At 43.9% G+C, this 14,554-nt stretch overlaps 1 protein-coding gene across 3 annotated transcripts in view; it reads left to right on the forward strand.

The window, feature by feature from the left end:
* Positions 1-14,554, forward strand: part of LOC135378266 (piezo-type mechanosensitive ion channel component 2-like) — a 101,089-nt gene that overhangs the window by 53,088 nt on the left and 33,447 nt on the right. For 2 of the 3 annotated variants that reach the window (XM_064611247.1, XM_064611248.1), the window contains 6 exons: positions 1,423-1,524; positions 2,050-2,212; positions 3,988-4,173; positions 4,567-4,624; positions 10,669-10,765; positions 13,788-13,874. In XM_064611247.1, the coding sequence (XP_064467317.1) occupies positions 1,423-1,524; positions 2,050-2,212; positions 3,988-4,173; positions 4,567-4,624; positions 10,669-10,765; positions 13,788-13,874 (693 nt within the window). The remainder of the gene's footprint in view (positions 1-1,422; positions 1,525-2,049; positions 2,213-3,987; positions 4,174-4,566; positions 4,625-10,668; positions 10,766-13,787; positions 13,875-14,554) is intronic. The other variant, XM_064611249.1, reaches the window with a different exon arrangement.

The following is a 14,554-nucleotide window of genomic DNA, read 5'->3' on the forward strand; positions in this document are numbered from 1 at the left end:
ATCGTCGATGCGATGGCGGAGATCTATGGGCGAAGGTGAATGTTTTGGGTGTGTTCCGTGATAATTGCTGTCGTTAATAGCCTCAAAGATAGTTTTGCCGGTCTTCTTTAACAAGCCTTACAGGATGGGATGGCCTCGTTGTGCAACGAAGGCCGTCGTGAGCGGACATTCTGTGCCCGCACTGTGCTTCATGCTACCAACAAGACCTGTGACGTACACTTACGCATTCTCAATAGCTTTGGCAGCGCACTATGCGCGGACTTGCTGCGCGTGCAGAAAGCACCACCAAAGCTATTGAGAACGAGAACGTGCTCGAAGACGAAGTATTCTTTATAAGAAACATGATAAAACGGTGCGGTGGTCCCCGATAGCTCGTGACAGCTATTTCAGCACGATACAGCGGCCATGACGGAGTGTAAACACAAACTGGTTGCCAGGCAGAGCTGGCTAGGTGTGGCTATCCAATCCGCGCAGTTCCAAGTATGACGTCACAAGTGGAACCGCCGCCCGGTAGTTTTTCTCAAATTTCTCACGAAGGAGTATGGAAATTTGGAAAGCAATGTGCGTTTATGAATGAAGTTGGGACCACGGTTCTGAATATCACAACGTCTTCATACTTTCGGAACAGCAGCGGAGCTGCACTTTAACAGTGCGAACCAGAAGCATGACAGGTATTTAAAAAGAAGCACACATAAATATTGCTTGATGTCACAAGTAAATGCTCCCCATCTTGAATTATACGCTCGTCGTTATCCGATAACACTGGGCCACGAATGAGACAAACGAAGTGCTCTCCACCAACTTGTCGTCTGCTCCTCTGCTATCCTTCCATTGCACGACCGGGATACATCGTGCAAGAAAATTGAGAACTAGTGCAGAACTGGGTCAGCACTTCCCCAAAAAGAATGGGGACGTGCAGGTGCAGGTGCAGGTGCAGTGCAGGTGCATGACAAAAAGAATGCGACAGTGTTGCACTCCTTGCACTAGTTCAGGAGATGCAGGTAAAAAGAACTCAGCTAATGAGTATGATGATGACTACGGCACTGGATGACGAGCAATGGGCGAAAGTCGTCGATCTCGAGGTGCGGAGCCCCACGTGGTATCGGCGGTTATGTTGTCCTTGGAAAAGCTTTCGACACAAAGCTGCCTCAATTTAGACCTAGATAAAATGCTGTTGTGCTCTCAACAAATGTGCATGTTCAGCAGTGTTCTACTTGTAAGGTTCTACTCCGTTGACGTGATCCCAACCGGTGATTTCGCGAAACTCCATGTATAACGAAACTCTGATATAGCAGTCGGTTTCCGCGTTCCCATCAGTATCGTTATAAATGGGTTCGACTAATATCACTATTGTTTGGAAACATCTGATGAAGAGCGCACATGAGGAAATCACTTGATAGAGAGTTGCGTATGTTTTTTCAGAATACCCATGGTGGGAGCCTTCAAACAAAGTTCTTACAGAAACAGCCATTTGGCTCTACCTACCAAACTTTGAGAACCCTCCCACTGCTGCGAAAATACTAGGTAAGGTAAAGCAAGTGTAGTACATCAGGCTGTTCTCTGCATTAAATGCTATAAAACCCTTTAATTTTGTAGCCCTAATTTTTTGCAAATTCTGGATGCTATACTTCGTGGCGTGACTGGCTTATTTCATGATAAGCCCAAGAATGTCTGTACCACATTTGATAAAAGCAGTGTTACACATGCTTGTACTGCAAAGTAGTCAAAATGGTTACCGGTAAGCTATACAACCATCTGTGAAAATACCATAAAATTAAAGCTTGTAATTGCAGCACAGTTTTTGAAGTGTCAATTATTGCTCAAAATTCTTAGCGTGCCCTCAAAATTCATGAATTTTTTAATTCAAGAAATTCACAGAAAATTGGGGGCTGGGGAGCATTGAGCGTTTTACAGTGCTAGTGTTTGATATGTATCGTGTGTAGATCTCGAAAGTTAAGTGGAAGTAGCAATGCATTACTGTTATGCAACCTTCCAGTATTTCTAAAATTTCCTTCTCTTTTCTTTCTGTTTTTTGTTTTTGTTTTTTAGTGGATTTCTTTCAGCTCGTGTTTGCCTGCTGTCAGCTTTATGTATTTGCTTTGGAGAAGGGAGGAAATTCAGGTGGTGGGTCCAATGAGGAGATCTACAATGGCAGGGGACATTTCACTGGAGAGTCTCCAAACCCAATACCCGACTTCACCAGTTATAATAAGTAAGTAGTTCAGCATTCAGTGGCATACCTCCTTACCTCAGTTAAGCAACTTTTGTTGGAAGAATAACACCACTTTTAACTAGATCCTAAATTTTAAAGTTTAACCTGATTCTTGCCTGAATTTGCACTCCAAATTAAAGGCTGCCTCTTTAGGGTGAAACCGGATTTTTACCCGGCAAATTGCCCTCACTGCGACGTCTGTAGGAATGCACACTAGTTTGGCAGCAAAAGCACTTACATCACCATTTGTACTGAACCAGTTCAGTTAAGAGTAACTGAGCCCGATTTCTCCGCGAATTTAGTGTTCTGGAAGTTTTTCCACCCGAATTTGATCTCAGTTGTCTCGCGACGTAAACACCCAATTATTATTCCACCCGAATTTGCATGAATTTAGAGCACATTTTTATTTACCCAATTTTTATTCCCCGAATTTAGAAAGAAAGAAAAAAAATTCCCCAAAACTCCAGGCTCTACTTTTAACCAATCCATTAAGTTTATTTTTTGCAAAACAACTTTTTACATAGCTTCTCATTTCAAATCATCACATGTATTACAACAGTATAGTACATACATTCACTTGCAATGCTTGTACTGTAGAACTCATCTACATGGGGTCTGTCGTCTGCCCAATGCAAATGCATGCATTGAGCATGCATGTGTAAAAACTTTTTATGCAGATTTTCTGACTGGCAGACCTTGGTGGACCACCAAGTGCTAAGTGTTATATGTACTGTACATGTCACATGATCAACAGAAGACATTCACAACAACATTTCCTTTAACAGCTCTATGAAGCAGAAACAATGCTGTTCTCCAGGCTCCGTACGTGGTTATGCCACTTCTGTGCACCTGAGACACAAGATTTGCATGACATAATAGTCATAATTTAGTGTTATTGGAATATCAGGCATGTTTGGATGCCGAAATCTCTAGCTCTTGATTGCAAATCAGCCTCCCCTCTTTAATGCCCCAAGGTTTGGGGGAAAACTCATCTTGCTGTTGTGTAAATATCATAATATATTTGCTGGAAGCATGGCGCATAATCGAATTTTAGCATTCTTTTTACTGACTACTATATAGGCTTACATTCTGTAGTCAGGATTGAACATGATAATAAAATGCCTGGAATGGTTAACATCAGTACAATATTTCCATAACTTTCTGAAACATTTGCCTCATCAATAGTCTTGCTGCATCAGTCAATGATTAGCTGCATTTTTTTGTGTCTTTGGTGCAACTTCTTGTGTGTTTGGGCTAGTAGCCACTGTTTCATGAGCGCACAAAAGTATGAAAAAAAGTAGGAGTGTGCAAATAGTAAATTTTGAATACGAATCGAAACCGAATAATTAGGGTCGAATACAAATCGAATATCGAATCATTGGCATACAGTATGTGCATATGCACACAGTACAGTAGACAAGAGCATTTGTGAACAATTTTATGGAATGCTGTCCAAAAACTCTTTTGGACAATATAATAGCATTACCAGTTGTTGAAGGCTTTCATGCCTGAGGGTGAAACTAAGCTCAGTGCCATGTGCACACAGAATGTTCAGAATTATGTAACTTGGCACAAAGTGTTACAGAAGTTAACATAAATTTTAACAGGTTTTGTGTGCACATCATGCATGCATAGCAACACCTACCAGAGACCACTCCTTTGAACAGTTTGTCCTAACAATTTGTGGCAGAATGCTTACTTCTCTGTACTGGATGGAACAGGAAAGGTATCCCAGGTGATAAGTATGTAGTATACATGTGCTCTTGTTTTTGCAGGACGTACTTGTCCAACATGCAGGTGCTGCTATTCTTCTCTTTCTATTGGGTGACACTTGCCGTCATGTTCCTGGCTGGGACCAATCGAGTGTCCCTATTTGCAATGGGCTATGTTCTAGGATGCTTCTTCTTCCTCTGGAATGGCAACGAGTTCTACCTGAAACCCATGCAGCGTCTTCTTAGAATGTGAGTTGACCCTCTGGAGACCATGAAAGCCTCTTTGGAGTCATTTCAGTTTTCACGTGAAGGGATTAGAAGAATCGACAAAGTTGTATGCCCCTAGTGTTTTTGCATTTGGTGCATCACTGTGCTCTCCATGTGAATCCACTATTGTGAATAGAGAAGCCATAGGGTACAAGAAACGAAGATAAGCGTAATGTGCAAGTTGCATGTTTAATATTCTCACTTGAAAAGCTTTATTTGAAAATTATAAATTTCTTTTTGGGAAAATGGAACTGACAGGCTGTGCTTACATAGGCATCGATTTGATGCCGATTATGGCAATAACAAGTGTTTCCACATCCCCAGTTTCAAATTGATGGCGGGATGCATTGTGAATAAGTGTGTACTCCCTTCTAGGTGGAACACACTGTTGGCTTATAATGTGGTCGTAATACTCATCAAGTGCATCCTTCAGGTAGGTTCTGTACGCTTCCTGACATTTGATCATAAACTGCCTTGTTGGGGCAGATGAGCATTACTGTATGGTTACTGTACCGGCCTCGGTGGGTCAGTTGGTAGCACGTCTGCCTACTGATCCCAAGGTTGCGGGTTTGATCCTGGCAGAGGGCGCCAGTGTCTTGGTTGCGGGGTACAAGTTGCTTAGACATGCCTTCTTCCATGAGGGACGTTAAAAACAGTGTACCGTGGGCTGAGCTTCTGGCACATGTTAAAGAACCCTCAGGTGGGTAAAATTAGTCCACAGACCGACCACAATGGCGTTGCTCATGATCACAGTTGTCTCGCGACATAAAGCCACAAATTATTATTGTATGGTTACTGTAAAGCCTTTAATTTTGTGTCCCAAATTTTTTTTGTGTGAATCGGGCGCAGGCACATATCGTGCTTACTTGATTCTACTGCGCGGGTTATGCACATGCATCTCCTGGACACCCACACAATCCTCTTCCATTAAGACACACTTTGTAGTGAAGCCGTTTTTGTGGCATGACGAAAGGTCTGCGATATCCTATGGCACGGAGCCGAGCAGTGTGGCAACTGGTCTGCAACAGCACCCTGCGTTACTTTTCTTGTGCTTCTGTGTGTACTACGTCATGAACCAGTGCAACGTCAGGAGTAGAGCACGTAGAGCATGCTGAACTCCGCCACAAAGTCTACCCACCGCTGCCAGAGCACGCTGGTGCGCACGGCAGCCAAGATCATTGCAGCACATTATTCCTTCCCACGTGCAAGAAAACCACACGCATCAAACGCTTCTGAAGCCCGTGAACGCAACAATAAAAAAACAAGATCACATGATGGTCGCAAGGAAGTGGTGTCTACAGTGATGTGGCTAGCCACCTTTCGCCGAGCTCCTAATCTTCCATAGGGCTAAGAGCACTAAAACCACAAGCACGAGACGAAATGTGTACACACAACACGTCTCGTCTCGCGTTCGTGGTTTTGACACTCTTAGCCCTATGGAAGTCAAGTACCAACAAGCCCAAAGAGATATTTTAGTGAACTCCCCTAATCTTGTTCTAGGAACTTCCGTTTTTGGACATGATTGTAATGCACATATGGTTTTGAGCACATATTTTGAGTGAAACAAGTGTGCGTTAGAATGATGCAAATACAGTATTCACAGCCACTAAACTTTGCGAATTCTGAATGCTAAAATATGTGTCTCGATTCATGTTAACTTTGAAACTGCTCATACTACTGCCATTTGATAAAAGCAGCATTGCACATACTTGTGCTGTAAAGTAGATCAAATTCCTACTAGTAGTAGTAGAGCTTGTGCGAATAGCAATATTTCCGATTCGGATCGAATACAAATCAAATTTGAAGTATTTCATTTGAATTCACAAGAAGCCCAATTTGAATATATTTTGAATATCTTACTTTGGAAAATTTCATAACTTTGGTGCTCATTAGGAGAACTGCTGCTCCTAATGGATGAGCCTTCAGCTTTTCAGTTAGAATAAACTACCACAAGAAAATAAAGCCCCTCTACATAGGATATTGGAACGCACAGTACATCCCTGGGATGTGCATCCTCTGATAACTACAAGTTGCCACACAGAAAAGCTTGTTTTAGTAGTAGTGTAATCCAGGACAGCTTCAGCCATTAGTTAATGAAATCTGCAATCTTTCATGACATGGAACAGCTGGAGGTAGATAGCAATTGTTTTTGCAACCTTAGAGTCCCCAGCGGCCTCGTCTCCACATGGGAATCAATCTTCGCGCTTCACAGTTTGGGTTATTTCCAGCAGACTTCTTTGCACTTGGAAGTAGTAGCCCATTCGATGTCTCCATATCCAACACCGCAATAGTACGAGTGAAGGAAATGACTTCTCAATGTCGTACAACTCGGCTGATGCCGTTTGACCTGATTACGTTTCGGGTCAGTTTAAAATGCAACGTGTCACCACTCTTACTGCACAACACGTTTTACTAGATGCAAACTTTTGCAGCAGCTTTGGTCTCGTCCACAATCCGGACGTGAAATTGTGCCAAACGGGAAACGGGAATTGTGTGAAACGGGACCAAATATTCCGCAGTTTCGGTTCCCGCATAGTTTCGTTTTTGTTCCATGCGAATTGCCATCGACATTTCAGCATGGCTACCTCTCCATGGCCACCTCTCCATGGCAGCGCCCAACTTGTCATTGGATGCGTTAAGTAGGCGCCCCGGGGCGCGAGTGTTTCAGACTCCACTCACTTAACGCGATACAAGCGCCACTCGTGCACCCGGAAGTGAGAGACTCCGAGCCGCTTTTCGCGCTCATTTCATTTCGGTGCATGGAAGCAGATGAGAAACGCCAGGGTGCTTGAGATTTTCCGTGGCATACTTCCTGTTGAGCGGCGGCAGGACAACCTTTGAAGTCTGGACTCTGAAGCAAAATACGGGCTTTCTGTGTTACCGAGTGCTCCAATTTTAGTAAACTAATATTTTTATAACTGTTATCATGCTTTTTTATTATCGCGGGAAATTCAGTCCTTTAATGCAGACACCTTCATGCCATGCAGTCATCTTTACAGTAAATAGCTCCTACAGCGTCTGTTACACATTCTCATCTTTTCCATTTCATTCGCTGTTACACGGAAAACTTCTTCTGTCTTGACAAGTGTTCGATTCGAAAAATATACTATTCGCACACCCCTAGTATTCATATGTTCAAAAGCGACAGAGTCCTAAAAGTGCAGAACTCGACGTGGGATTTAGTCATGAAGTTGTAGCTACGCCGAGCGTGCTTATCCGACGCTGTTTGCTCGTTGTAGAAGGCAATAACGAAGTTGTCCATAAGAAACGACAGCTTCTTGAGCTCGGCTGTCCATTTTTCCTGCTCGTTCGTCATCCTAAAAACTCAAATCTCAAGGATGCCGACTCTTCTGCTGGTCCCGCTACAGGAAATCGCACATAGCACGACCGCTCGAATACTCGAACATGGCGCCACCGACAGTCGCAGCCACAAGATGGCAGCACTTATGAATAAGGCGTATTGAATGTTGTTAGCAGGCATGCATCCTAGTTGCTAGTATTTTGTTGTTTTGCCTAACTAATTAGTTGAGACCAATTACCTAACATTTAAACTATTGGTTTAAAGGCTGAGGTGTCATTTGGAAAGTTGTCAGAAAGAAAGCCTCAAGAAGCACCCATTGAGTGTGGGATTCCAACAAGGTACACTTCGTTTCGCTTTCTTTTTTTATCTGCCAAAGGAAACCACACGGAAACGTTCCCTGTTGGAGATGACCCAATTGGGCACTGCTCAAACCAATTTATCTCCAATTCGCATTTTGGCCCTTAAACCAATGTTTTAAATGTTAGCTAGTTAATCTTATCTAATTAATTAATCAGGCAGAGTGAAAAGATAGTTGAATCTCGTTAATTGGAAATCGCTTAATTCGAACCTCTGGATAATTCGAACTCTCGTCCGGGTCCCGTCCAAGCCACATGTATTTCAATAGGGAGAAACTCTCGGTAATTTGAAAGGACGAGCATAAATGCCGGATAATTTGAACCAACGGAGCTCGCGTAGCGGACCAGAACGGGCCACAGTGCTCCATATCCCCGTGGTTATTGACCTTCCGTACAGTGCGTGTGTCCTTTTCCCCATTTTGTTCTGTTCGAGGTCGCTTTGACCTTTTACGACAGCAGCAAGAAGCTTACATGAACGCTTGCGTTTCTCCCTCCGCCCGTTCACTGTCATCGTTTATTTCCCTAACCGGCACCATGTCAGCGTAGACGATGGCGTAGAAACTGGGCTGTCGACTGACGCGGACATCATCGATGCCACGTGCGCCAGCCTAACTACACCAGAGGACCGTGCGGACTGTAGCGACAAAGATTAGAACAACCCAAGCCACGAACCAGTGCGTTTACCAAGTGCATCTGATGTAACATTGGCGCTGAATATGACACCGCGCTATTTTTCTTCTGAGGAAAATATGAGCGCCGCGCTTTTAAATTGAAAGCGATACCAACAGCCTCGCTCCAGGAAACGGTTGCAAGAGCAAATTACTGACTGCTTTCAACCCTAGCTTGCTTCATAATTTCTGTAAATGAATTTTTGTGAACATATAGGTCCTGTATTTCCTTCAAAGTCGTAACGGCTGTGACGCTCTGGCGGTTTTCTCAGCTGTAACATCGGTTAGGCATGGGGAACGTAATGTGGATAGTGGCGGAGTTTGGCAGCAGTAACGGTTAGAATTACGCCAATATCATTTAAATGCATGTTAAAGTGAAACCGGTACCACAAACGTACAACATGATGTGAAATGCGTCGCAACTAGGGTTGCCACCTTTCGTAGTGAAAAATACCGGCTGAGGGAGGGGAGAGGAGATGGAATAGAGGGAAAGGAGGAAATGTTCGCGGGAAAGGGAAAGTGGGTGAAGGGTGGAGAGTATACAGAGAGAAAGAAAGAAAGAAAGAACGAGCGTACTCGCTCAAGACAACAATGATAATACAGTAAACTTCCGTTAATTCGACCCTGACGGGAACGCGAAATTTGATCGAATTATCCGAAGGTCGAATTAAAGAATAGGCAGAAAAATTGTAGAGGTCAATGTCATCTTTGTGCATTCCTCTGCTGTCGCTCACGCTTGAAACGCGCATCTCGACACATTGCACATAGAGCGCTCGCGCGCGCGTTACAACATCGGTGCCAGGCGTGTCCTGCCCGCGCAAGATGGAGGAAGCGAAACTGTAGACGATTTCGCGGAAAGCTCGCAGTGTGCGTGCGTGCACGCACCCACCCACTGAATGCGCTTGGCGATATCGTCTTCAGTTTCGCTTCCGCCATCTTGCCCGGGCAGGACACGTCTGACGACGACGGTGTCCACTTCCACGATGTCATCGAAATTCGAAACTCGTCGAGCGCACGTTGTGTATCGGACTCTTGTTGCACGAACAGTTTCCGAACGAAAGCCCGGTGAAACGTAGAACAATAAACGGAAAGAAAGAACGAGAAAGAGACGTTTCCTCCTCGCCCGGCACGAACCACCACCCACCACCACCAAATGAATCGAGTTTTAGTGCATCGTACGCCATTGGCTTTGCGTACGCAAGAGATGCGTGGTGGTTCTGCACAATGCGCGAAGCTCTATGTTTTGCGCGTGCGCAGAACCACAAACGCTATCGCTTACGTACGCAAATACGATAGCGTTCGGTGCACAAAAACTCGCGGTTATCGGAACGGATCGGTACTGTTCAATCGTCGTCTGCCGATCTGCCACCTGAACTTTAGGGCGAACTTTATCTTGTATGTGCGGTGCGGGCGACGCGGATGCCTCGTTCACGGACGCATCGATCGAATTACACGATGTGCACTGATTTCACGTTTGAAATAACGAACTTTTTTATCAATAGAGGCATACGGGCATTTGACGGGACCTTCGAATTCGATCGAATTAAGCGGAAAATCGAATTATCGGAAGTCGTATTAACGGAAGTTTACTGTAATAATAATGAATAACTAAGAAAACGACTGGTGACTACGGAGTTGGGTGTGCTCCAGATTTATTCAAGCTGTAGTGGAATGTTGAAAGGGAAACCCCGTAAAAGCCCCTGTGAAAGGTGTTGAGCCACAAATACCGGCAAAAGGCTGCCGGTATCACCTTCCTACCGGCAACCGGCAGAGCGAGCAAATAACCGGCCGTGCCGGTACAATACTGGCCTGGTGGCAACCCTAGTCGCAGCGCATCTGCACGCGCTTCCTGCACCCCATCCCCCTGCACCCAAGCCCCCTTCCAGGAGAGCGTCTCCCGTTAGGTCGAACTCCGCTTTATTCGAACAAATAGCCAGTCCCCCTCGAGTTCGAATTAACGAGAGTCCACTGTACTAGTGACTAGGATACATGACTGCTAACAACAATCAGTTGGTTTCATTCGCGTAGAGCGCTCAGTCTTTTTTAAAATCTCTGTGCATGCCACACTGCCATGTGCACTGCCATACTGCCATTCGTTGTTAGTGAATGTGCTAGTAATCAGTGGATTTGTACTTGCTCTCCCTGGTTGAAGGTTGTTGGCTGTGTTTTCCTTGATTACCTGGAATGTTGGATGGTTCAACTGCTTGGCATAGCATGTCTCAAGAAACTGGAGCAACGTAGTGCATTTGGTAAGCCATGCTTATAGTCTTTCTAGTTACAGCAATAATGTGTATTGAAGGAATGATTTATGCTGTAGCATAGCACATGTCAGACTCATCTGAACGTTCCAGCAAAGCATTGTTTGGCATGGTTTTTATCTTCACGTGGGAGGGTAGGCAGCGCAGTTGTCTATGCAAGATGCTGTGAAACTCGTTTGCATTAAAATTTGAGGGACCCATGAAGCTAGTTCCTAAAATAAATGTTTATTCTATAGGGTACTTGCCTGTTTTGCACCCTATGTGTATTTTGCTCGTGCACCTTCACGAGGGTGCTAAAAACTCATAACAAAAAGTTATTTTATGCAGGGGCCTTTTATTTGTGAAGTTTTCTACCTTACTTACTTTACTTCAAATATTTGCAATGTGCTAATCGAATTATACTTTTTCTGCTATGCTTCCCCCAAGCACATCAGAGAGTAGTAGGAGACAATGCTTCGATACTTCCTCTGCACTTGTGGCTGCCTTTTGAGGAGATCTGTTTCTTTTGGTCAAGCATCTGGTTCCAGGCCACTTCTACCAAGAGATGCGTTTCCTCAGCACTGGGAGGCGTGAGAGGAAGTTTTGTAGCATTATCTGCTACTGCTCCTTATTTAGTGGAATGGTGTTTGGTATTGCAGGGTGGCACATACCCAGCAGAAGCACCAGGGACATTGCTAGTGCCTGTTTTAAAATGTCTTCCCTTCCACATTAAAAATAAAAATGGTGCCAAAAAAGGTATCAGACTTCAATGCCTTATTAGCTGCAGTAGTATTAACAAAAACTGACATTTGCAGCCTTCTAGATTTGATGTAGTGCAGTGTTATGTGACTTAGATGATGGAATTAGAGCACGCAATCATTTGAAACATAACAGCCTGACTGCTCACTTGTCACATGCGTTGATGTTATATTTTTTCATGCATTCTCATCAATGCAGAGAATGATTTGGAAAAACATTTTCACTCTTCGGTATCAAGTGCATAGCTTCGTATTAAAAATATGCAACAATGGTTCGCACAGTCTGTGTTACACCTTGCAGGAGGTACATGGGTCAAGCTCACCTTTACATTCTTGTGCTCCAACGATACCTCTTGTTTTCTAGGCTGTCCTTTTGTGCACAGGCTCCACAAAACCTTTTTGGTTCCAGTCACTTCTTGCCATTCCTTGAGCATGTCTTCTCTGAGAGGTTTTTCACATTATTTGTGGTTTACTTACCCTGCCTACTGGCCTCTTTTTATTGCTCGTGGTTCGATATGTCTGGGAACTCCAAGGTCACTTTGCATTCCTTGCACATTCTGTCCATAGCAGTTCATGCACGCTCTTATGGCAGTGAAAATCGGCACAAAACGATTGCGGCCATTGCAGCCATATCCGATTCTGATATGAGAGGCTCTGATATGGAGAGAAAATCTCTTGTGTTAGCCTTTCTCTTCAAATTCAGCATGAAGACAAGGAAACTATATATTTTTAGCACTATATCACGGCCATGAATGGGCTCTAGAGTCTGTAGTTTATGGTAGCTTTTGATGCATTGCAGAAGCATTGCAGAAAGAAAAAAGAAAAATGAATAGATAAAAAGAGAAAAACGTCACCCCTCCCTCTGCCTGCTTTCGGTGCAGCAAAAATCAATAGGTATGAGCGGACTTTGTTTACTAAGCCGACTTGGCATTACATCTTTCCCCCCAAGTTGTACCCTAAGACATGTTATTGTATTGATATCATGTTGAATGATATATCTTTGAAAATTTTACGGTTCTTAGTGTTTGATGCTACACATGTCACACAGTGATCAACCTGAAGGAGCTCAACAAACCATGCTCATCGCAGTACATCTCCAATAAGGCTATTGGCGAATGTTTTCTGTTTATACCCGTAGCCCAAGTCATCGCTGTTTTTTAGAGAAAGAAAAAATAATTTCGTTCAGTCCTCGTCAAGTTAAGGCTCCACTTCCATGAAGAGCATATAGCCATCACGAAATGCTGCACGCTTGAATCAGGCAAAGTCTCCTTTATATGTGCAGATCATTCTTACATACGAGCAGAGTGCAAAGATTGCAATAAACTTCAAGGATATTTAAACACTATCCTTAGTGGTAGTCACTTAAAGAAGAACCTCTGCTTACGCACTCAAAACACAAGCACAAAGGAAGAAAAGGTGTACACTTCTAAACACCCATAGAAACAGTATGCAAGCCATATGTGCAGGCACCGGCGGACACGAAAGTCTCCCCCCAAACGATCGCCGCGCCACCACGCGTCGCTCGGCCGCCGAAATGAAGTTCTCGCGCAAGTTTCCTGACCAGAAAGAGTATTGAGTGACCGTGGTTGTGGTAACATCGGACAGAAGAGAGACAGACACAGGCACAAGAACTTGACGGGACAAGGCTTTGTTTTGTGTGCCAGCCTCAGCTTAAATATTTTCTAACTTGGCATTGTTTTCTCTCATAATTTCCTGCTCAATTACCAAAATTAGCAAACTGATTATCACAATTGACTGGATAATTGGTAGTCTGCTAATATTCTGTGCCGCTCAAACAGTATTGTTTCAGCAGCGATCACATCTTGGAAAGGCCAATTGAGGTATTCTAGAAAAATCTTTTAATAGATGTGTAAATGCCCTGTGTATCGGGGGGAGGGGCCACAATCCTGGCTTTCACTAAGATCGTTCTTGCCGGTTTTCACTGCATTCACTCTCAGTTCTCTATGTCAGGTCTGGTGCTTCATATTTCACATCCTCTTGTTCAGCACTGAATGCAGGGCATGCATGAATGACTGGATGCGGTACAGCTGCAACGAAGTCCACAGTATGTGACATAACTTGATATTGAGCACGGTATGTTGCGGAGCCCTTGGGAATCAAAACGTGTTGTGATTGCTAGTGACAAAGAAATTCACCGTAAATTTCTAGACACAAAAATGTTTGCTACGCATGAAGAAAAAAGCTACAAGTGGTGTACAGTATTGTTCTACACAAGAAGCATATTTACTTATAACTACGGCACGCTTCGTTGGCAGCATCAACTCCAACGGAGTACTCCATGTTGTGTTGCATTCAACGCATCAACATGTGCCGCTGGAAAGACTTCAATGGCTGTCCTCAAGGTTCGAGATATTTTTTGTCATCATCTACTTGGAACGTATTATGCACTTGGCTCCTGGAAGGCGCACTTGACTTGCACCTTCTTCATTGTCTCCAGAAACTACTACATGCAGGAACTAACATCCTCCAAGTTATTTCTCCAGCGTTTCTCTAAGTGTTAGCGTGTCCCTCCAAACTTGGTCCAGTTCTGGTCTGTTGTAGCCAGACCAAAGCTCGAACAAGGTGCACCTTTATTTTTACTTTAGATCTCTTGGCTCGGTCTTCTAAGCGTTAGTTTCACTGTCAGACGGTCAACATTTTGAATTTGCGCTGCAGATGTTGTGTACAGATGAAGAATGTTCATGTAAGTAGCTGTCGGTTCTCAGTGCACAACGGTCAAGTTGAAACGGTAGGGAAGGTGGAAGCAACATTTCCTAGTTGAGGATGTGCGGTTTAGGGGATTCTCCAATAAGGTTTTTGGTACGGTTTTCTGTGGTATCGCAACTATCAGTCATTCTGAGTGTAACCGAGGTTGAACTTGAGGTTGAAAGTGGGCAGAGTGTGTGACAAAAACAATACAAGATATGTCCGGGTAAGTTGCCATTAATCATTGCCAGGGTTCCATGTTTTATGGCATTTGTCAAAAAATGCTTAAAGTTTGTCATGTTCCAAAAATTTTAGAAATACGTTGCAATACATGTGA

The sequence above is a fragment of the Ornithodoros turicata genome, chromosome 1 (assembly GCF_037126465.1).
Source record: "Ornithodoros turicata isolate Travis chromosome 1, ASM3712646v1, whole genome shotgun sequence".
In the NCBI taxonomy this organism is placed as follows: Eukaryota; Metazoa; Arthropoda; class Arachnida; order Ixodida; family Argasidae; genus Ornithodoros; species Ornithodoros turicata.